Here is a 22,972-nt window from a genome sequence, read left to right as displayed (position 1 = left end):
AAGCTGACGTGTACATACGCAGTAAACTACACAAGTCTTAAGTGTAGAACTCCATGTGTACAAATATTTGTGTATCGAGATGCAGCGAATTTTCATCACCCGCAGAAGATTCCCTCCTGTCTTCCTGATCAGCGATGATCCCCACCCTTGCAGAGATACCCACTCCTGTGACCTCTATAATTACTGAGGATCTGTGGCTGTTCGTGAACTTTATATAAGTGGAATCACACGCAAACCCTCATTTGTGTCTGCCTCCTTTCGCACAACATAATGCCTGCCCAGTGCATTTACCCAACTGTGTGTGTCTGTCAGGTCACTTTTGCTGCAGAACCCCATCATGGGGATGCGCCACGGTGTATTCACTCTCCCTCCCGTCGACGGAGGTATCTGCGTCGTCCGCTGTGTATCTGTTCCACGGCTAGTTTACCCATTCTCCTGTGAGCAGACATTAGGGTGTTTCCACTCTGGGCTATTATGAATACTCTGCTATAAACACTCTTGTTTGTGTCTCTGGTGGACACGTGAGCTCGGCCCTCTTGGCTGCCTCCCCAGGAGCAGAGCTCTGGGGTCATGGTGTTGACAGATGTTTAGCTTTAGTATTGATTAGATACACTTCTCAAAGCAGTCAAACTGATTTCTAGTTCCACCAGCAATGTCTGGGAGCTCCCATTAGCTGCCACCCCCACCTCTGAAAATGGGTGCAAGTTCGCTCTGGGGACCCTAGCTGCAGAGCCCTTCTGGCAAAGCTCAGCAGCGCCTGTGTCACCAAGGACGGGGCAGGAATACCGGGTGCCCTGGTCCCCTTGGGAGGGATCTCCCAGTCTGTCATGGAGGCGCTCCCCTCCATCCTGGCCCTCTGTCCCCTGGCACGGTCAGGCAATCTTAGTTTGGGGCCTCCTCAGAAGTCAGCTCTAAAACAATGATATCCTCTGACCCAGGTAAGCTTATGTGGGAAGTGACCCCAGAACCAGAAATGGAACCACGGGAAAGTGAGAGGAGAAGGGTAGGAAGCCTTAAGCTAGAGAACCCTGGGGGCAGCTGGAGATGAACCCCAGGGAAGGACTCCAGGGAAGGACAGGAGCCTTGGAGCTCTCTGCCCCCACCAGGACCCAGAGCCAGGGTTCACACACCAGCCCTGCCTGCCACGAGGGCTGCTGCCCGGCAGAGGTACAACTCTGGAGCTCACAGAGCTTCCGGAAGGAAACAAGGCAAGAAATTGAACTTCTTCCTTCACTTCTCGCTGGCCCTCCCTCATACCAATCCCCACGTTCTGCAGTTTTACTCCAAGCTTCTCGTGAATTTGTTTCTCCGTGTAGTCCAAGCTCCAGCCTCAGTCCTATCCATTCAGCTGCCAGCGGTGGATAGATCTTCCCATAATGCCTGGGTCATAAGCTTGCCTTGGTCCCCTGCTCCCTGCATGACCTTGACTGAAGGATGCCGCATCTCCTGACCTCCATTTCCCCAGTGGTCAGGAGGGATCATGTTAGCACCTGCCTCAAAGGTTTGGCAGGAGGAGTGAATGGGTTCAGAGTTACAAAACTCTGTTGCTGTGACTGGCACGTAGGAGGGGCTATATACATGCTTTGTCAGAAAATGAGTAAGGTAATTGCAATGTCCTAACAGTCTCTCAGAGTCCTCAGGGTAAATCCCAGGCTTCTAAATACAACTAAGGAGAAGAGGGCTAGTCTCGCCCCCCACTGTGCAGCAAGTGGAATAATGCCCCCAGAAGGTGCCTTCACCTGGAACCAGTGACTGGGACCTTGTATGGTAAAAGAAAAACTTCTTTGCAGATCAGGTGATGTGTTAAGGCTCTGGCCGTGAGATCACTCTGGATTATCCAGGATGTGACCCTGTGGACTGCAGCCCGCCAGGCTCCTCTGTGCATGGGATTTCTCAGACAAGAATACTGGGATGGGTTGCCATTTCCTACTCCAGGGGATCTTCCCAATCCAGAAATCTTCTGCATTGCAGGCTGATCCTTTACCGTCTGAACTGAGGGAAGCCCTGGATTATCCAAGTGGGCGCTGGATCCAACGTCAAACGTCCTTGAAGGAGAAAGGCAGAGGGAGGGGTGCGGTGGAGAAGAGCCAGGGAGGGCCACATGGGGCAGAGGCAGGGATGGACACGACGCAGCGGCCAGCCAGGGGCCGGAAGAGAAGGGGAGGAAAGCCCCTTTCCGACATCTTGAGTTTGGACTTCTGGTCTCCAGAAACAAGAGAATACATCTCTGGGTTTTCAGCCATGGGGTTTGGGGCACTCTGCGTGATGGCCCAGGGAAACGGATGTACTCTGTCTCAGGCTGCTGTGAGAAAGCAGCATGGATTAGGGGCGGGGGGGGGCACTTAAAATAACAGAGGCGTGTTCTCTCACAGAACTCCGAACTCAAGGTGGCGGTAGGGTCTGCGAGGCAGGGTCTGCTGCAGGCCTCTCCCCCCAGCTTCTGGGGGCTTGCTGTGGAGGAGGCCTCACTCCCGACTCTGCCTCATCCTCACATGGCCCTCTCCGTGTGCTGGTCTCATCCGGTAGATGTCCCGCTGTGCATGTCTACTTCTGGGTCCAAACTTCCCCTTTCTACAGGGACACCAGTCATATTGGAATACCTTGTTTCCAAATACAGTCCTACTCTTAGGTACTGGGGGCAGGGGTTGGTTAGGACTTCAACATCTCTTTTTTTTGTCCCCCTTCCCCCTCAATATCTCTTTTTTAAGGGACACAATTCAGCCCCAACACTAACAGTCCCTCCTGTGTCCCCCCTCACTCCGCCACACTCTCCGTCTGCAGTTCCCAACACAGATCCCACCCCAGTCTTTGCACGCTCCCCTTTCCTCTCTGATGACTCGACATATGTCCTCATTCTTCACTGTCAACAATGCCACCTCCTCCAGGAAGCCCTCCCGGCTCCCAAAGCTTGGGTTAGCTGTCACCTTCTGTGCCTGCCATAGCTTCCTGTCACTGCCATGGCCACACGACATCAACGCAATCTGACTCCTCGCCAGCATGCTCCAGGTCATGGGGCCCCAAAGGGCAAGGGCCACGTTTCTTGCTCCTTCTAGCATGTTGTCTGGAACCTGCTAGCACCTCCTAGAAGCAGGTGTTCAACAAAGAATGGTTGAATGCCTGAGTGAATGAATGAAGCCAGGCCCTTTTCCAAGGCTCTCTGATCCCCTTCCCTGCGGGCCTTCAGAGAAACTTCTAGCACAGCTTAACTTTAGAGCGGTCTGGCAGGCACAAATACCAACCAGGTTCCCACTTGGCACGACTCCAGGGTGTACCATTCACACTGTAGCCTAAGTGACTGGAAGACAGCGCACTCTGGAGCAGTCACTGTGAGCGGGGCATCAAGCTGACCTGTGGACCACAGAGTTCAGCTCCCACTAATCCAACAGCCACTCTTTGGAGTGTTTCTCCCTGTCCCTAATTCAGGATTTGCCCTGCAATCTCCTGATGAACGTCCCTCCCCATCTCAAGGGCCCAGCGCTCCACTGGGCTCTTAGTTGGGGCACTCACATCAGCTGCGGGGGTTGCCTGTGTGTTGGTGGAGGAAAGCAGGGTCTGGGCGTGAAACAGAAGGCCCACTCTGGTGGGCTGTGCAAAGTGTGTGAGGAAGGGCCAACTCCTGGGGGTGGGGGTACGGGGCAGGGCTACAGTTGGAGACCTGAAAAGGGATACTGAGGTCCGGGGACTTGCAGCAGGGGCTGCCTCCACGTGCAGGCCAGCGGGACAAGGGGAAGACATCGTGTAACTCAGTTTCCGCAAGCAGAGGGCCTTCCAGTTCAGGGGGTGTGAGGCATGTGGGTGGGCGGAGTTAAGAGCTGAGAGTCACGTGGGTGGGCGGGGTCGAGCGCTCTCAGGCACGTGGATGGGTGGGGTTGAAGCAAGTGAGGCTCCTGGGACCCCCGCAGATCCTGCCAGGCCAAGGTGGAAGGTGGGGTTTGTGCTGGGAGCTGGAGTCAAAGCTCAGGGAAGAGGATGCTCCTGACAGAACAGCAGCGGGGAGGAAACACCCTCTCCCTGGCCCTGCCTCCGCCTGGTAGTCTGCACTCTCCCCGCTCAGCCAGAGGAGCCGAGGTGATAGCAGAGGGCTGAGGCCGGTCGCCGGCAGGGCCCCCCCTTTCGTCTGCCAGGTGATGAGTGCCTGCTGAGCCAGGGCCTCTGCTGGGCGGGAAGGCGGCGGGTTGCGGTGCCTCGCGGCCCTGCGTCCCGGCCTGCAGCTGGCCTTCGTGACAACCGGCCCATCTGGCCTGAGGACCGGAGCTCCCGAAGCCCGCCCGCCGGCCCCACCCGTCCGGGGCTGTCGTGAGCTTCCCGCAGGGCACCCGCTTTCCCTGATCTGCTGGAGGGTATCCTGCGGGTCAGCCGAGTGGGGTCAGCTGCAGTGGCCTTGGGAAGTGAGAGCAAGTGTGTGGCAAGGCAGTGTCCTTGGGGCTTGGAAGATGGTGTAGGGGGTTAGGGGACAGAGGAGGATGGGTGGAAGCATCCATGTCACCCAGAGCTCCTCAAAAATGCAGAGCCCGGGGCCCCAGCCCAGACCCTGCATTTTCCCAGGCACCTCGCTGGGCTGAGAGCTTCCCCAGGGGTCCTGTGGCACAAGTGGACAGCCAGGCTCTCTGCTGGGGTGACCGTCCCCCAGGGGCGCTAGGCACCCTCTGGAGACAGTTTCGGTTGTTCTATATGCTGGGGTGGGGATGGGTGCTGCTAGAATCCATTGGGTAGCAGTTGGGGGTCTGGGTGTGATGCCCAGGGTGGCCCCACAACAAAGATCTGGCTCCCAAGTGTGCCGGGGTGAGGAGCCCTGGACACAGGGTATAGAGGCTCTGCTGTGAGCCCCCAACCCTTGGCCTAGGCCTTGGCCCTTCCTGTCCCCACGCCAGGCGCCCTCCAAGCCACACAGAAAGGCCAGATGTCAATGAGTCACTTACAGTTTATTTTTGCCTGAAAGGTTTTCACATCTCTGAACACAGCTACGTGACAGTAGTATTAACCATCAGGAAAAGCAACAGTGCGAAGGGTAAAGGTGGCATGTCTCGGCTCTTCTTCTTTTTTTTTTCTTTTTAGATTTTTTATTTTTTTGCTTCTGCTTCTTCCTGCACCAGAGTGCTGTAAAGTATGGGACCAGAGGGGAGCAAATAAAACCGAACAACAGAAAACAACAACAACAAAAACAAAACACGAAACGGAACACATTCACACGCACGCACGAAATCAAACCTGGCACAGAAAAGGAATTAAGACTGAAACCCAATTTCTTTTTTTTTTCCTTTTTTAAAAAAATGAGGGCATAGTTGGGGGGGTAATAAAGTCTACCTAGCAAAGTATAAAACGACAAAAGCATGGTTTCCATTGAATAAGATTAAATATATATAAAACAATTACATTGACTGGGGGTTAGGTCTGGAGGTGCTGAAAGAGAGGGGTATTTGTGCTAAACCAACAGAAGATGGGGCTTGGGGGAGAGGGGACCCCAAGTAAACCATGAGGGCTGTTCTGTACAGTGAGGGCTTGTTTATAAAAGAAATGGAGGTGGGTGTGTCTTTGGGGCAGGTGGGGGGACAGAGAAGGGCAGGAGGGAGTCTGCGTCGCAGTGGTCACATTCGTGGGGTGGGGTGGGCAGTCAGGCCGGTGGAGGAGACGTCTCTCTTCTCCCGAGAGACCATGCAGAGAGGCGGGCATGCATGAGGGACCACAGGAGGCACAGGACGGCGGGGAGGCCACGGGTGGCAGAGTCTCAGTCGGGAGGGGGACAGCAGAGGCCACCAGAGACGGGCGTGCTCCAGGGGAGGGGGTGGGGGCAGCTCTCTTATGGGACGACGGGAGAACAGGTTAGCACCCCACCCCTCTAGATGTGTAAAAGGGGGCCAAGAGGAAACTGGGGCCTTAGAGGAGCGAGACGACAATGTGGGGACCCCACTTCTCCTCCCCCAGTCTGACCCCAACCCCGTGAGGAAACTGGAGACTTCTGGAATCGAAATGCACGGTGGCGTGGCGGGCAGAGGGACGGACGGACGAGAGAGCATTAGCGGACAGAATCCATTACAAAAAAAGCAATTAATTTTCCAAGGAGGTTCTTTTTTTTTTTTTTCTTTTCCGTCTGTTTCCTTTAAAAAAATAACAAGAATACTACCACTACCAGCTGACTGGTTTGTACAGTACTACACGCCAGGGGCGGCCGGCGGGCGGGCGGGTGGGCGGGCGGGTCAAAGACTTCATAAATAACAGGCAGGTCCCAGACCTGCAATTTGTCAACGTTTCTTAAATAGGCGCGTTATTTAAATCTTATGTACAACAAGAATCACTTTGCATAGCAATGGCGAGGACACAGGACGATGGGGTGACGGGACAGGGTCTTGTCCGATGGCGATGGCAGGGCGAGTTCTCGGCGGGCCTCGGAGGAGGACAGGTCCTTCCTCGGCCTCTGGGCCCAGCGGGATCACGTGATGTGGGGTCGGACTTGACTGTTCCCACGCGGCATTGAACACAAAGGCAAAGAAAATCCACAAAGGGTCCCCCTTCCCCAAGCCCCCCACCCCCACCCTCTCCCCGACCCACTGCCACTCCTCTGGTTGCTACGAAGTCCGTTTTAGATCAGGTCAAGGTTTCCGATTATGAAGCTAAAAGAATCAGGCGGGGGCTGGGCGTGCTTACGGACCCCCCCTCCCCCCCTCCCCCCTCCGCCCTCTGCCCCCAGAAAGACTCCCCCATCTATCTCACAGCCAGGACGGGGGTGGGACCCCGAGACCCGCTGCTCTACGGCTATTAGTCAGGAGTTGTGAGTTGCGGTTGCAAACTGCTTCCTGCCGACGGGAGCTTCACCAGGCTTCCGTGTAGCGGACGTCCACCTCCTTCAGGTTGGGCAGCTTAGCCTGGGGGAGCAAGAAGGATCCGGTCCCTTCCAGAACCTGGTGGTGCAGAGCTCCACCTGTACCAGTGACTACCGTTCCCACTGAGCTCTCCCCACTTTGCCACTGTTGGGGGCTCTGAAGCCCAGAGCTGGGAGACCTTGGGGAGAACCCAGCGGGGGGGATGTGGCCAGCCCCAGAGAAAGCAGGTGACAGCTGCTGGGGAGTCCACGTCCACACCCCACAGGGGCTTCAAACCACTAGCTCTGGGGCTGGGAAGCCTGGGGTGCATGCCCTCCGCTGCCACTTGCAGGCTACGTGCCAGTGGGCAGAGTCTGGGCCTCTAGAGCAGAATTCCTCCTCTGTGGAGGGACTCCAGGTGCAGCTGTGTCCAGGTGGGGTGAGGGACTAAACGCAGCGCGCCCTGTGTGCGGCCACACTGCGTGCTCAGCACACAGACTGTTATCACTTGCTTGTGGACTGTTGTGTCCTCAGGGCTGTCGGGAGTTGGGCGGGGAGAATGGAGGCGGGTCCCCAAGTTACAGGCTCCTGGGGGTGGGCAGAGAGCCTTCGCACTCAGGCTCCCCTACGGGATGCGTCACTGGACTACACAGTCGCGCCTGCAGCTCCTCTGAGCGGCTTCCTGCTCCCCACACTTGCCACCCAGACGTGGTCCTGCTCTGCCTTCTTGTATAAACAAACAGCTGACTTTTTTTTTTTTTTTGCAAGCCTTCGCTGTACAGAGAGGCTGCTGTCTCCTGCCTTTACATCCTGTCTCCCCAGCTTCCCGCACACTGGCCTGCCCGGCAGGCTCACCTCTAACCCCTCCTTTCTGTGTAGGCTCCTTCAGCCCAATGAACAGAGCAGGTGGTCCCCTCCCTGCTGGCTCCCGAGCCCTGACCTCCCTCAGTTTGCTGTGCGTGTCTGTCCGCTGGGTCTGAGCTCTCTCCTGGATAGAGGTAAACTGGCCGCACCTCCTTGCCCCCGTTCTCAGCATGGGCCTGGCACACAGTGGGTGCTCCAAGGCCATCTGGAGGCTTTGCCAGTGAGCGAGCCCTGGGCTGCGGGTCTGACTGAGCTGGGGGGGCAGGGGGCCACACTGGAGGTGGGCTTCCGGGATGCCCAGGGGCTGGTGCACTCATGGCACTGTGTCTCCTGGCCCAGCCCTTCCTCCCCAGGGCGCTAGGCCTGGGAGCCTCCAGTCCTGATGAGACATGCTTTCTTTAACAAACAAATGTGTCTGCCTTCTACCACTCAGATTCTGTCTTTCCCCAGCTTTAAGCTGCCAGCCTAGCCCGGCGGGCCGGTCCCAGCTCTCGCCCATATGGCAGCTCCAGTCCTGCAAACCTTCTCCATGGCGCCACCCTTGCTTGTACTCTCTCTCAGAATCCTCGTTTTCCACGTAACAGCCAGAAACAAGCTTTTAGCATAATGCATTGCCCTTCTCGGAGCCTCTGCAAGCTTTCTACTGAACTCAGATGAAATCTAGGGTCCTGCCACAACATGTAAGGGCTGATGCAGTCTGGCCCCAAGCTGTTCTCTCGCTTCTAGTCACGTCTACTGCAGAGCCGGTTCATGCTGACCCTCTCCACCTCAGGACCTTTGCATGTGCAAAGGCAGGAAGCAAGAGCAAGAAGGGATTACCTTCAGGTCTTCATAGGTGTCCGCAGAGAGCTTGGTGCTGTTCATGTTTAAGCTGCAGAGACTCTTCATGGCTGTACGGGAATGGACAGACAGACAGTCGTCAGGTCAGTGAGACCCTGCCAGGGGTAGCTGGAGGTACGGGATGGAAAAGCTGGGGGCTGAGTTGCCGAGGCTTCTGTTTAGGAGACGGAGTCGGGGAGTGGGGATTCAGGGGAGCATCTGGGGGCCGCGAGGCACAGAGGTCTGTTTCAGGCAGGAGCTGATCTGAATCAGGCCCGCACTCCCTCCCAGCTCTTGGGGCCTGCCCTGCTGTCACTGCCGTGGCCCTCCACTGCCTGTGCCCCAGTGTCCACAGAGGTTGCTGCCCGCTGTGGACCGGCCCAAAGGGACCCCGCGGTGACCCCGCCCCTCAGGCTGGGACCACGCGAGGGGACGGGCTGGGCCTCGCACACGTTTCCTGTCCTCAACGACATCAGCTCCACGGGGGCAGGGAGAGCCCCCTGCTGTGCTCCTGGCCTGGAGGTGCTCAGTGAGGTGCCCCGTGTGCCATGGGGACGGAGAAGGGCCTGAGGGGATGGGCATGTGGACTCACAGCTGAGGGCCAGCAGGCCAGCGTCGGTGACAGGCGTCTCGCACAGGTTCAGCACCTGGAGCATCGTGAGGTGTTCCGACAGGAGCCGCAGGCCGGCGTCTCCGAACTGTGGGAGAGACACCCTCAGAAAGGGGCCTGCCTCAGGCCTCCCCCAGGCACCTCGGGCTGGGGCAGCGGTCGAGGAAGCGGCCGGGACCCAGCCCAGGCCTGAGGCTGCTCTCATTCGTTTCGGAGACCCCACCTCCCTGACCTGGGTTCACACCAGGCCGGGTCCGCTGGTGCCGTGGCCCCAACAAAGGCCCCACTCCCCCACCAGAGTCGGTGTTGCTGTCTGTCAAGGGGGGCTGTGAACCCAGCAACTTGTGGCTACATTGGGATGGGGGGGGCCCTGCACCTCACAGGGGCGTGGTGAGCACACGTGCTGGTAAGTGCTTAAGAGCCGGATTGGTGCAGGCAGGACAGAGCGCGCTGCGTGCCGCATGTTCACATCACCCGGAGGAGACCCACGGGCTGCCTGCAGCCCCCCCGGGCAGGGGCCTGAGACCTGCGTCAGCTCCCCCCGGCTCTGCCTGGCACGTCCCTGCTCTGGGCCTCAGCAGCTCCGACTGTGAGATGGGCCACTGGGCTTCAAGGGGCCTAGCCCTCCTCTGGCCTGGGACCCTGGCGGGGCATGGGTGCTGGGCTACAGAGGGGGGTGGGGATCAAGCGGCTGGACCCATGGGTCCTGGGCAGAAAGCTGGCCATGGAGGATGGTACAGGGCAGGCACGGAGGAGGGCGCAGTGGACAGGCCATGCGTACCTGAGTGGACCACAGGTTTAGCTGCTTGAGAGAAGGCAGTTTGATGAGGTGCTCAGCGCAGGCACTGGTTACGTTGGTGAAGGCCAAACTGAGGTTCTCCAGGTTTCCGAAGGAGCCAGAGCTCAGCAAACGAGCCAAGTCGGCGTCCTGCAGGTGGGTGAATGGGCAGGCGGGGTCTCAGGGGAGGCCTGGGGCCTCCCCACGAAGGGCTCAACTGGGGGGACAGCATGGGCCAGTGGGTGGGGACAAAGTGGGGCATCCGGGAGCGGGGGGCTGCCTCCACATCTCTGTGGGTGGCAGCTGCCTGGCTGGAGAAAGCCTTAGGAGTGCTGAGTCACACCCTGAGTCACCACTGGGGGTTCCGAGGACATGTCCCTCCCACAGAGTGTGTGTGTGTGTGTGTGTCTGACCCTCTCTCTTTCCCAGGCTTGTGCCCATTCCCTGCCTGCAAACACTGAGGTCCCCTCAACGCTGAGGCCTGTGGGAATCCGCGAGTATGTGAGCACTAGATGCTGCGGTTGCTGAGGGTCCCTTCCATCTTTGGGATAGAATCCTTGAGTGCTAGATGCCAACTGGTTGCCCTGAATTAAGGCTCACATCCTAGCTAGGTGGGGCCATGTGCTAAACCCAGACAATGGTATATAAGCAGATGTGTCCATTGGAACGTCCAGGAAGGTCCATAAAGGGAAGGGGGGTGTTCTTCTTTGCCTCTTTCTCCTGGCTTGAATGGAGATTAGATGGCTGGAGCTTGAGCAGCTCTTTTGGACTGTGAAGTGGAAGCTATGTGCCAAGGACAGGGGAGTGGCAGGACAGGAAGAACCAAGATCCCTGAAGACCTTGTAAAATGGGGAAGGAAGAGGCACTGACCTGACAGGCTTAGTGTCAAGATAAAATGAACTATTAGCGCAGAATCTGACACATGAGCGCACAACCTGTGTGAGCTATCAGTTGTGCTATTATACATAACTGGTAACATATTAACAATAATCTTTATCACGTTTGGTTTCCTGCAGCAGTTCTAGCCTGGAAAAGCTGGCTTGCGAAGCACCACTGAGTCCCTGTTCACCTCTCCCCATCAAGAGAGGCTGCCTGCTGTTACCCCCTACCCCAGGGAGGGCTAGCCCACCTTCTTCCCTCCACCCAGCCCCCAGGAGGAGACCAACTCACTGTGGACTTGGAGGGCAGTGTTAGCCTGGTGGGCCCGCCTTTCCTTTGCTGCAAACAGAAGGGAGCTGGTTACAACCCACTTTTCCCTGAGCGTTCACCCTGGACCCCCGCCCTCCTCTCTCCAGCTAACACCTCTAATGGCAGCAGTGGCTTACAACACGATGGTCTTGGTCTCAGGGAGGACCCCGAGGCCAGGCCCGAGCGCAGGCGGTTTATCAGAGAGGTGATTCCAAGAAACACAGGGAACTGAGACGGTGAAAGCCCCTAAAGGAAGAGGGGTGGCCGGCCCAGCCGCCGCTGGACGCTGGGACACGAGAGGAGCCGGGGGCAGAGGCCGCGGCGGGCGGGGCGGGGCGCGCTCACCAGCTCCTTCAGCTCCCGCTGCCGGTCGCACAGCTGCTCATACATGCGCTTCCCCGCGCCCGTGCTCTCCAGGGTCGAGATGATCTGCAGCTGCGTGTCGTTGTTGTCGATGATGTTGTACTCCAGCATCAGGCACAGGATCTGCCGAGACCGGGAGGCGCGTCACCGCCGGCCGGGACCCCGGGCAGGGCTGCCCTGCAAAGGCTGCGCGGCCCAACCCTCGCCTGTCCTGAGCGCCGCGAGCCTCGCGCGCGCGCGTGCGCAGGGCCGGGGTAGGCGCGCCCTGCAATCGGAGGTCGTCCTCCCCCCGCCCTCTGCGTGATGCCGGGGCATCGCCTGCCCCTGCACCCCCTCCGTGTCATGGGCGTGCCGGCAGCACCTGGCCAACACGGCACGCACGATGCGGCTGGGCGAGCCAAGAGACAGACCAGGCTCTCTCCCCTCGGTCTGATTGCTTGATGCCCTCCCGGCCAACAGGTGAAGTCTAACTCCTGTCCTTGCCCCTGGGTCCGGCCTTGCTGACTCCCTTCCGGTGGCTAGAAGGTGATGCCGCCTGACTCTGAGGCGGAGGCCGGAGGAGAGAGGTGGCTTCTGCCTGGTCTCCCTGGACAGTAGCTCAGGAGCCCCAGGCTGCTGGGGGCTCTGGGGGACAGAGAGGTGACTGAGGGCCGGGGCTGGTGAGTGGGCAGGTTAAGGCCAGGGCTATGGTGCCGACAGTGGCCTGGGAGCTCTAGCTGCTGTGTCTCTGTGGACTGAGTCCCCTCAGGACGACACTGGGCATGCAGAGGGGGACAGCCTCGGGAAGACTCAGCCCGCCCGCCCCCATCCACCGCTACCCCATGAGAGACCACAGTGAGAAGCAGTTGGCGGAGCCCAACCGTCTGAAGACCCAGGAGCAAAACAGATGAGCATCACTGTTTGGAGCCCCTGCTTGGAGGTGGTCTGTTCTGCAGCAAAAGGCAGGACAGAACAGAAACCTGCTCCATCCCTGAGGCCGACAGATGATCACGCATTAATGAGCGTGGGATGAGGAGACAGTCTGATGAAGGCCTCCTGCCCCGCCAAGCTCAGGAGGGCTGCCTCGCCTGCTGCCGTGGCCCAGCTCCTGCAGTAGGTCTGGGCGCCTGGAAGCTCCTGGAAGGTGCTCCATCAGCAAGGAGGGCCCGGGAGAGTCAACCACCTGGCCAGGGCATGGGGCCGGCTCCTCACCTCCACCATGGTCTGGTTCCCCCTCAGCGCCAGGAGCATGCACGGTCCCAGCTTGTTCTCCGCCAGGGAGAGCAGGAATTTTTTGGTCTTGTAACAGGAGCCCATGAGGATGTGCACCTGTGAGGAGACACGGGCCAGGTGAGGGGCCATGACCGCCACAGGCTGTGCCCCGCAGTGCCTGCCTGTGGCCCAAAGACTGTGAGGCCGGAAGATAATGACCAGACGCACCCCACATCCTGTCTGGACAGCAGACCTGAAACCATCACCAGACCCTCCCCAGGGGCTCAGAGGATCTCTCTCTGACACAGGCTCCCACAGGGATGAACCTTGCGGTCACTGCGCTGCCTGAGGTCAGCCAGTCCCAGAAGGACACACCTTGCAGGGTCCACTCCTAAGAGGGATGCAGAGTCAGACCACAGATGCAGAAGGGAGTGGGCTGGGGGCCAGCGGGGAGTGAGCAATTACAGAGACATCTGGGCCCCTGAGTTCTAGGCACAGTCAAGCCTGGCAGGAACTTTTGGAGGCCCGTGCTCAGGGTGCACAGGGCCCGGCCGCACACGTGGGGCAGGGGACAGGCGGAGCCCTGTCTCCTCGTCCCCAGTGCCCTCTGAGGCCCCGAAGGCCCCTGCCCCAGAAATCCAGGAACGGGTAAATTCTGCTCCATCTGGGTTATGAGCGGGACAGCTGTTAAGAAAACTGTGTTTCTTGGATGGACCTAGAGATTGTCATACTGAGTGAAGTAAGTCAGATGAAGAAAGACAAACATCCTGTGATATCGCGTATATGTGGACTCTAATAAGAAGGAGGGGTACAAATGAACTTACATACGAAACAGGAGTTACCAATATAGAAAACAAACCGTTACTGGCAGGACAGGGGCGGGGCGGGGGGTAAACTGGGATATTGGGACTGACACTGCTGTACATGAAACAGCTAACGAGTAAGGACCTGCTGTGTAGCACAGGGGACTCTATGCTCAGTACTCTGTAATGGCCTAGTTGGGAAAAGAATCTTAAGAAGAGTGGATCTGTGTACACGTGTGACTGACTCACTCCGCTGTGTACCTGCAGGTATCATGACGCTGTAGACCCACTGCCCTCCAGCACAGAGATCGGTTTCTGTCCAGTGCACCTGCGGGCGGGGCTCGGGGCCGAGGGTCCCCAGCCACCTGGTTTGCTCATCCCGACTTCACAGGGGAGCAGGTGCCCTTCCACGGCTGGAAGCGGCAGCTGCATCCAGGGGATGGCGTCTGTGCCACGTGTCTCCATGGCAACGCTGCACCGCCATCCAGGGGCCGTCTGCTTCCTTCCCCACACAGACCCTTTTCCGCGCCATCATTAACAATTCTGGCTCACAAATGCGATCTCTCAGGCTGGGGAGCTGCCAGCTCCCGGCTTCTCTCGTTCACAGTCACTGCACTGAGGTGGGGGGTGGTGCACCACGAAACGTTGCCATGGTGACACTGTGACATCAGAGGAGCCCAGGAGAAATGAGAGAGAGGTGGTGCAGGCAAGCAAGGCCGGCAATTTCCAGGATGCACAGGACACTCTGAAGGGGACCTTCAGGCAGCAGGTGATGAGGAGTGGTGAGTGAGCGCGTAAGAAAAGGAACCTAAAAATAAGCCCCTTTCCAAGCAAGGACCCAGAGGCAGCGCTGGGGTCTGTTGTCACAGCGCAAACACCACCCTAAGTTCACTGCAGAGGGCATGACAAGCTGCTCACCCCGCTGAACCGGCTACCCAGCAGAGACGAGAGGAACCACAGCCGTCACTTGTGCGTGCTGACGGAGCGCCAGGCGCCTCGCATCTAGTATCACCATAACCACAGTAATCCCAAGACACCGGGACTACGACCCCCATTTCACAGACGAGGACACTGAAGGCTGGAGAGGGAAGATACTCGTCCAAGGTCATCAGGCTAGCACGGGGCAGGGCAGTGACCTTAGCCACACCCGGCCTAGGCTTGTGCCTTCTCACGCTCTGGGACAGGTGTGATTGTGGAACAGAGCTAGCTGTGTCAGGAAGCAGGCTCGGCGAGAGCACCGACTGCCTGGAGGGGCGTCTGCCCTGGGGACGGGGCATCTGAGCTTCCTCCGCTATGGAAGGAGGGTGGCTCTGGCCCAGCGCAGGTAGGGTCGTGGAGGCCAGGGGCCTGTGCGACCTCGGGCACGCCCCTGCACCTCTCTGTGCTTGTCAGCATAGAAGCAGCTAAGGGAATGGGTTGCCCTGAAGACGAAGAAAGACAGCGCGTGGTCAGGTGAGGTGCTGGCCCCTGTGTGGGGGAAGGGGAAGCCGCCAAAGGGTGTGCTTGCTGGTTTGGTGGCCTCTAGAGCCGTCATCTCCAAGCTGGGCCGCTCATCCTGACCTTGACTTCTCAGTGGAAGGATGAGACGAGCGGGTGGACCTGCTTCTGGGGCCCCTGCACCAGCAAGTGCTTGGGCCCCTCAACCTACACAGTGCTGGAGTGCAGAGTGAACCCACTAGCCTGAGCAGTTAATGCCTCGACTCTAAAATGGGGCGACAGGAAGTGTCCCTCCTCACGTTTCTGGGGGGGCCTCTGGCTCAGTGCCCACTCGGGTGAGACATGGGAAGGTGACACTTGGGGCTGGTGTCACCATCACCGCCTTCATCACCAGCATCCTTTTGGCCTGGAAATTTCAGGGCAGGCCCCAGCGGGCATGGGGCAGCTCTCTCACTGCTTAGAAGGGGTGAACCCAGCGCCCACACAGAGCTCTGGTGCCCCCTGCACCCCACGTACCATGCTGGCGAACAGCTCCCCGTCATCGTCGCAGGCCACCCCTCCGGGGCTGTAGAGCTGAAACCAGCCGTCCTTGCCGGCTCGCACACTCAGCAGGCACGAGTGGACCTGCGGCAGAGGAGACGCGCTCGGTCAGTCCTGAGCACCCACGGCAACGGGGGCCCACGATCCACGCATGCCAACACCCAAGGCCCGGATGAGCCCCACGCTCATGCTTAAGGAACCTGTTCAACCTGGTTTAGCCCGGACACGCCCAGCCTTCTCCTAAATTCCAGGAAAGGCCTTTAAGGAAAAACTGATGACCACACACAGGGGGAACTCCAGCCATCTGCCACCAGCTCCTAGAGATGGACGGCCAGGCCCGGGCTTGTCTAGTCGCCCAGAATGAAGCCAGTCTTCATTGAATGAAGCTGGACTCGCCCAGTCTGAAGCCCCATTGAAGCTGGGGCAGAGGGGAGAAGGGACCTCCACAGCGTTCTCCTGTGCCTCTGATGGGGAAGCTGCTTTTCCCTCCTGTCTGGGCCTCGGTCCCCGCCTGTGTCTCCAGGTCCCCCCTCTTGCACTCTGCTCTCCTTTCTCTCGGAACCTCCGGCCCGCCCTTCACTATTGTGGTGTCCGCTCCCCGCATCCCTCACCCTCATTTGTGGGGCATCTGTCCCTCCAACCCTAGGGGTCGGCCTCTCCCCTGCTCCACCCTCATGGGCGCCATCCTCTGGCGTCAGCTCTGCCCCACTGACCCCCCTCTCTCTCTCTCTGGGACCCTGACACCCTCTTTTAGGAAAAATGGTCTGTGCAGAGCATAGGCAATCTCAATGCCCCCAGCTCTCTCCACGGCTGTCAGCTCCCTTCCCAGAGTGCCGTGTGTCCGCCTGTGGGCGCGTGCGTGTGTGCAAACACGTGTGCGTATGTGGGAGGAATCCCACAGCCACCCTGGCCCCAGTGTAACTGCAGAGAGAGAGACAGACAAAGGCCTGTGCTCCTCCTCCCTGTCCTCAGCAGAGAGCGAGGCGACAGCCCCATCACTTCCCTCGAGTGAAGGCCGACCTGCTGCCGAGAGCCACTTGCTCACAGACAGTCCACTGATCACAACCCCCGCACAAGTAGACAGCATGCAGGGGCGGCCAGGCTTTGATTTCCCCTCCGAACGTCAACCGAGCTACTTCAAAGAAACGAGAGATCCAGAGTACGGGACTCTGTGCAGCAGATCCAGCCAATGATTTATAGGAAAACAGCCACTGGCTCCATCTGAGATGGAGAAGGTGGGAGGAGAGGGGAGAGAGGGCGAGCGCGAGGAGGGCGGAGGGGCGTGGGGGAGAGAGGCGGTGAGGAGGGGAGAGGGGAGGAGAGCCGGGGGAGGCGACAGCAGTGGGAGGCGAGGCAGGGTGGGGGCCTGCTGCGGGCCGTGTCCTCGCGGGGCAACCCCGCCTGGGAGATGCCGCTCCCGGCACTTGGGCCGCGGCTCCGCTCCGGGAAGCAGCTGGCACCACTTTCATTCATCAACATCAAAGTCGGTTTGAAATAAAGCCTCCCTTTCCGGGAGAACTCAGACTGCCTCCAGCAGGGAATGGCTCAGGTTTAAGAGCGGTGGAGGACATCTCTGGGACCCGGACTCTCAGAAGCTCCATCTACTGCTTTGTGCCTAAGGACTGTTTCTGGAGAAGGCAATGGCAGCCCACTCCAGTATTCTTGCCTGGAGAATCCCATGGACAGAGGAGCCTGGCAGGCTACAGTCCATGGGGTCACACAGAGTCGGACGCGACTGAGAGACTACCACACACAGTGGTGCTTTAGAACTAGATCTTTCCGGATCCTTCCAGAACAAGGCTTTAAAGCGTGGCCTTGGCCCCACTGAGAATAACCCCCTCCTCCTCTGCCTTTCTTGTCCTCCGGCTCTGCTGGGGGTGCCTGGGTCCCCCTCTGTCCCTGCCTGGGAGCCAGCCCCTTCATGTCCCAGACTCCACATGCAGAGAGGGGGCCTGAGCTCCCTGGGGCGGCCCCCTGTAGCCCCTCTCCCCCTCGCCTAGCGTGCGCGATGCAGGGCTGGGTCCTACACAGGCTCCGGAGCCGGGCTCCCGCGGTGCGGTTCCTGTCCCGGCCAGGGCACCCGTCTTGTGACCCTGGGCAGGCAGCCCCACTTTTCTCAACTCTGAAAGGAGGGTGATTCTGGTGCAAAATAGCAGTGATAAAAGCACCTACTCGTAGGGCTGCCATGAGGATTAAACAAGAAAGTGTGTGTGCACGACGCAGGGTGAGCCCCTCACGAAGGCTGGCTGTTGCCCTTACGCTGGCATGATGGGAACATGGCTGGGGTGGGCGCCCAGCCTGCTCCGAGTCCCGTTCACACACAGGGGCCCTGGGCTGCAAGGCTTCGCTCCCCTTGAAGCCTACCTGCTGCGGGCAGGGAGCAGCCCCTTGCGGTGGCCCTGAGCCACTGTGCCCGGGAAGATCCCAGCGCAGTGTCGTCCCTGGCCCGCTGATGCTCAGCACGGCAGAGAGGATGTGCTGTGATCTCAGACGCGGTTAGGAGCCCTGGTGCCGGCCTGGCTCTAAAGCGAGGCCTGTGCTCCAAGGAGAAACCGCCGCTGGGAAATACCTCTCGTGAGCCCGCGTTTACCGTAGAACGCTGGCATCACGGGCCGGGCTCAGACACGCGGGGCAGGGGCTGTGTCTGAGCAGCGGCAGGGGATGGGGCCCGTGTGAACTGTTGGGATGCCCGAGGGCCAGGGAGGTGCCAGCAGAGCCACGGGCGCCGTGCTGCAGCCGGGACAGCGTGCCCGCCAGGGGTGGGGCGGCCTCACCTCTTGTCGAGGGTCTTCGGCGAACCTCTGAATCACGTACTTCAGTTCCCTGAAAGAGACGGGGTGGGGACAGGGTCGCGCCCAGGGTCCTGGCTGGGGCGGACCGGGACGGGGGCCTGAGGATGGGGTGGGGTGCCAGCTCAGCTGGCAGCACCAGGAGACGCCCGGGCGGGCCTGGAGGGACACGTGTCTCAGGAGAACTTCCAGGGGGCGCCATCCTCGCCTCCCTGGACACACGTGTTGGGGACTGGCCGCAAGGACGGCTGGTCGCTAGGGGACGCTCGCAGGATAGGGGACGGGCATCCCGGAAGAGGGTTACGGGTGTTGCCCGGATACTCACTTGGTGAACTTCTCGTGTGCGAGAGCTCTGGAACAGAAACAAAGGGAAGACTGCAGTGAGCGGGGCGATCACGAGGACAGCACGATGGCCTGCAGGCCTGCCTCTGGGGACGGTAGGCCTGGTCCCAGGCACGGACGTCGTGTCCCGACTCAACAGGACGTGGTCACAAGGGGAACAGGCTGAGCGCCCAGGGCCCGCCCCAGTGAACAGGAGCAGCGCTCAGCGTGGTGCACGTGAACGTGTCTGCACGTGGGCACCAGGGACCCAGGTGTGTTTGTTAATTGCTCCACCATCAAGGCACGGCGGCGCTAATTACCCGCTCGCATCACAGCGGTGGCCGGGGACTGCTCCCAGGCAGAGTTGCATCATGGCTCACTGTCGGGTGAGTCCCCTGGGCTGCAGGGCCAGGGCTGCAGCCCATGACGCCACTGCCCTCGGGAGTCGGATTTCTCCGGTCGCACATCCTGGGGGCTCCAGGGACCAGCCAGGCCGACAAATGGGGCGATTACGGAGGGTAATGTCCCCTTGGAGGGCCACATTTCATAAACACGGTCTTGTTAATAGGCTCAGCAGAGGGCTCGTGGCGGCCTCCTGGGGCCCGCTGCTTCTCCTCTATCAAAACAGAGGCCTGCAGGCATTTTAGGCCCTGGTTATGGAGACAGAGCCTTCTCCTTGGGCCATTATCCATCAGACAGCTTTCTCCCTCTTCCCCCAGATAAATTCAGTATCAGGATGAGAACCATCCAGAGAGACCAAAGGGTCCATTTCTGGCCCAGCTCACTGTGGAGAGAGATCACCGTCATGGGGATAACAAGGGAGCGTTCAGCATCTGGCTGTACCCCAGACGGAGCGGTCCTACCCGCATTATCTTCACTCTGGTCCTCAGAGACAGGAGGGGCAGGCGCCCAGCTCCACCTGATGCTCCGTAAGCATCGCTAACTTGACAGCCTGAAGGCCAGTGCAGAGAGCTTTGTATCTGTGGCCCAGTGAAGCCATCCAACCATGCAGTGAGGCGGTGTTCCCATTTCTCGGGGTGGGGGTATGAACATTCCCTGGGTCCCACGGCCGAGGACCAACACTTCCACCTCCCTCTGTCATCTGAGGTGTCCCCAGGTGCATCGCACGACCTGATCAGTGCCCCCACTAAGGCCAAGGTGGATGCTGGAGGTGGTTCTCTTAGGCCAAAGGTTCCCGGGGCGTGTGGGGGACTCACTCTTTGGGGAATGGAATGGGTTGGAGCAGGCTGGCCAGGGACGGTCTCCAGTCATCGTAGTCCGACCTGGAAAGAGAAGGGGTGACGGTCAGGCCTGGTCTGGACCGGGGGAGGTTAATGGTGCGTCATCACTGAGGGTGGGAGACGGGGTGAGAGTCAGGCAGGGACCACATGGCCCTGACTCTTCTCGGTCACCTCGGCTCCCAGGGACCCTGAGGGACAAGCACATGCTATCTGCAACGTGGCGGCGGGGCCTGTCAAGCCTGTCCAGAGACTTGGCCATGGCCACCTAAGGGGCTGGCCCCCCAGCTCCCGGACTCCATTCAGCTGCGGGCTGGAACGTGCCCCCGCATTCACACATTGAAGGCCTAACCCCAAGGCCCCAGATGGTAGCTTTACGGAGGTGGGGCCTTCAAAGATGAGAGCAAGGTAAAACTGGGGTCACTGGGGCGGGCCCTGATTCAACCCGACCAGTGTCCCCATAAGCAGAGCTCAGGACACATAACACACAGAGGGGAGACCTCCCAGCCGAGCAGAGAGGCCTCAGACAAAACCAACAGCCCCCACACCTTGATTCCAGAATGCCAGCCCCCCCGGAAATGAGAGAAAATGCACTTTCCTTGTTTATTAGCCCCTGGGTCTCTGTGAGAGCCTGGCCTAGGCAGAGGGTGGCCCCAGACCCCAGACCTAATTCTTGGTCCTATGGCCCCAGGACTCCGTTGTGTATAGAATTCAATAGTTTTTTTTTTTTTTTTTTTGCTGCACACCACAGCCTGTGGGATCTTACTTCCCCAACCAGGGGTTGAACCTGGGCCTCTGGCAGAGGTAGCGCAGATCCTACCCCTGGGAATTCCCAGAATTCAGTTTCTCAATCCTCTTTCCCGGAGTTGGGCCTTCCCGTTCCCCACCCCAAGGGGCTTTCTCAACATTTCCCCTAACTGTGCTCTCAGCATACAGTTTATCTGTTTATATGCCATGTGTCTGCCTGTACTTCATTCCCAAAAAAGGAGGAAGATCTTTTCACCCAGCACGGTTTAGATAACCCCTGGGTCAGGAGTGCTCCCAACCCTCCTTCCTCCACATAAAGAGGCGATGATGGGGCAGCCTTTGGTGCCCGGCACACACGATGGAGTATGCCAAGGAAAAACGCAAGCCCCAGACGCACGGGAAAGGATTCCCAAAAAGGCTTGTGGGCCTGAGATAAGTCTTCGGGGTGGGCCCAGCTGAGGTTTACTGAGCCCTTTACCAGGCCATGAGCTTGGCACAGCCTGGCTCTCTGAGTCCCCAGGACAGGATTCTGAGGACAGGAGGATCACACCTGCCCTCCAGGTGAGGAAGTGAGGCCTGGAATGCCTCCTGGCTCGGCCGAGTTCAGGCAGCTGGGAGGCTGGGAGCAAGGATACCCAGCCAGGCCCTCAGACTCCAGTGGCAAGACTGGGTGTCCGCTGCCTGGGATGGGGGGTGCTGGCCTCAGGGAGCCCCCGTCAGGACATGGCAACCCCTGTGACCTCAGACCTGCCGTCGCCGATTTTGGTAGGCGCCTCATCTCCCTCTGAACCCACCCCCCACCCCCACCTGTCTCTGACTCACTCACGGTTTCCAGACAAATTTAAGAATAATCGGTGCAAATGCTGTAGACAGCGCCCATCACAAGCCAGAGGCTATTCCAGGCACATGTGTGGATCAGACCTGCGTTTCTCCAGGGTACCCGGTGAGCTCCCCATCCTACAGCCAAGAAGACTGAGTCTCGGTGAGCACAGGCCCAAGGTCACATGGCTCCTGAGTCTGCGCTCCGGCTGTTTCCATCTGCAGAGGCAGGCCCATTCCCGTTCTTAAAAAGGGGCACAGACCAGTTTTTCTTGCGTTTTAAGAAAGATGATAAAAAACGCTCAGTGTTGAAGGGCTGCTAAATACAGAAAATTCTAAGCAATGTTTAAATCCTCCATAATCAGAGTGGACATGGACTTGGGCAAGCTCCAAGAGATAGTGAGGGACAGGGAGGCTGGGCGTGCTGCAGTCCATGGGGTCGCAAAGAGTCGGACACGACGGGGCAGCTGAACAACAACCACAAACCAGAGTGGGTGTCAGAGGCCCAGAACCGGGGTCAGGCCAGGGCCGTGGGTGCCTGCCGGGCTCCCGGGTGGGGTCTGCCTGGCCCGGGGCTCACTCCTGAACCGAAGGGGACGTCCACAGCACTGCTCGGTGAAGAGCGTGTGTTGCCTGGCACCCAGTGGGCAGCTGGGCTGGGGTCTGGGTGGAAGTGGGTGCCCCGTCCAGCATGGCAGCTCAGGCAGGACCAGGAGGAGAACCAGGGGCGAAGGACAGGGTGGTGGGCAGACAGACTTCCTTCCTGGCCACGGCCCTGCCCAGCTCCGAGTCTGTGGCTGGCTCCTGGACCTGCTCCAAACACCCAGCGGCACCAGTCTGGAGGCTCCAGTGGCAGTGTCGGGCCACAGCCGGGTCGCGGAGGTGGGGTCTGGCCAGGCCCACGGGATGGGGGTGGGACCCCCGTGGTCAGCAGGGCGCCTGTCGCGAGCACCGAGAGCCGGGCCAGCCGGCCTCAAGGCTGACAGGCCAGGCCGGCCTGCCAGGGGGGCAGGGAGAGCTGCCGGCCAGGCTGGGAGGACTGAGCCCAGCCCGGGAAGCACAGGACAGCCAGGCCTCCCCGGGCTCAGGGAGGAGGCGAGGGCAGACCAGGGGCCCTTAAGCATCCTCAAGGCCTCTGGTGTGCCCTGGGGGCCAAACAGCACGCATGGACTCCCCTAAGCCCTGCTTATGGAGGCGGGACAGGCCCAGAGAGGCCAGGATGCCTGCTGCAGGTCGCAGAGCTGACGAGGGAGAAGCTGCACTTGAATGAGGCCCTCTGAGCAGGAGACCCGGGCCTCCAGCCCCGCGCTGCTCCACGAGGGGCTCAGCACCGACGTGACCAAGGACTTCCTTTCACGGGCGTGGGGCGGTGGCGGGTGGGTAGCATCAGGGTCAAGCTGGGCCGGGGAGGCGGGGTTGCAGGACGTGAGGGTGGGGTGCCTCTGAGGGCATGGGTGACCGCCCTGACCTGGCAGGAGAGATCTGTGGCCCAGCTCACCTGGTGCCGCGAAACTGGGGCTCTGCACCACCCCCGGACGAGGGGCCTGGGGAGACATCCCAGCCAGAGGCGCTGGGGCCACACGAGCCTCTCAGAAGCCGGTCCCCGGCACACAGGTCTGGGTCAGGCAGGCCCGGCCCTGGTGGCAGCCTGTACGCGGCGTCCGACCC

The 22,972-nt window shown here is 59.7% G+C and overlaps 1 protein-coding gene across 2 annotated transcripts in view; it reads right to left on the bottom strand.

Annotated features, from left to right (window-relative positions):
• The window catches only part of CMIP (c-Maf inducing protein), a 205,983-nt gene continuing 187,914 nt past the window's right edge, over window positions 4,904–22,972 (bottom strand). Inside the window, exons 11-21 of one of the 2 annotated variants that reach the window (XM_018061763.1) lie at window positions 19,718–19,783; window positions 18,505–18,531; window positions 18,165–18,213; window positions 15,367–15,474; window positions 12,611–12,727; window positions 11,402–11,542; window positions 11,039–11,086; window positions 9,872–10,018; window positions 9,073–9,178; window positions 8,481–8,551; window positions 4,904–6,860 (exon numbers count right to left, since the gene is read on the bottom strand). In XM_018061763.1, the coding sequence (XP_017917252.1) occupies window positions 6,807–6,860; window positions 8,481–8,551; window positions 9,073–9,178; window positions 9,872–10,018; window positions 11,039–11,086; window positions 11,402–11,542; window positions 12,611–12,727; window positions 15,367–15,474; window positions 18,165–18,213; window positions 18,505–18,531; window positions 19,718–19,783 (934 nt within the window). In that variant the 3' untranslated portion in view covers window positions 4,904–6,806. The remainder of the gene's footprint in view (window positions 6,861–8,480; window positions 8,552–9,072; window positions 9,179–9,871; window positions 10,019–11,038; window positions 11,087–11,401; window positions 11,543–12,610; window positions 12,728–15,366; window positions 15,475–18,164; window positions 18,214–18,504; window positions 18,532–19,717; window positions 19,784–22,972) is intronic. The other variant, XM_018061764.1, reaches the window with a different exon arrangement.

This window comes from Capra hircus, chromosome 18 (genome assembly GCF_001704415.2).
Source record: "Capra hircus breed San Clemente chromosome 18, ASM170441v1, whole genome shotgun sequence".
Classification (NCBI taxonomy): Eukaryota; Metazoa; Chordata; class Mammalia; order Artiodactyla; family Bovidae; genus Capra; species Capra hircus.
The sequence above is the reverse complement of the archived record's forward strand: the minus strand, read 5'-3'. Positions and strand labels throughout refer to the sequence as shown.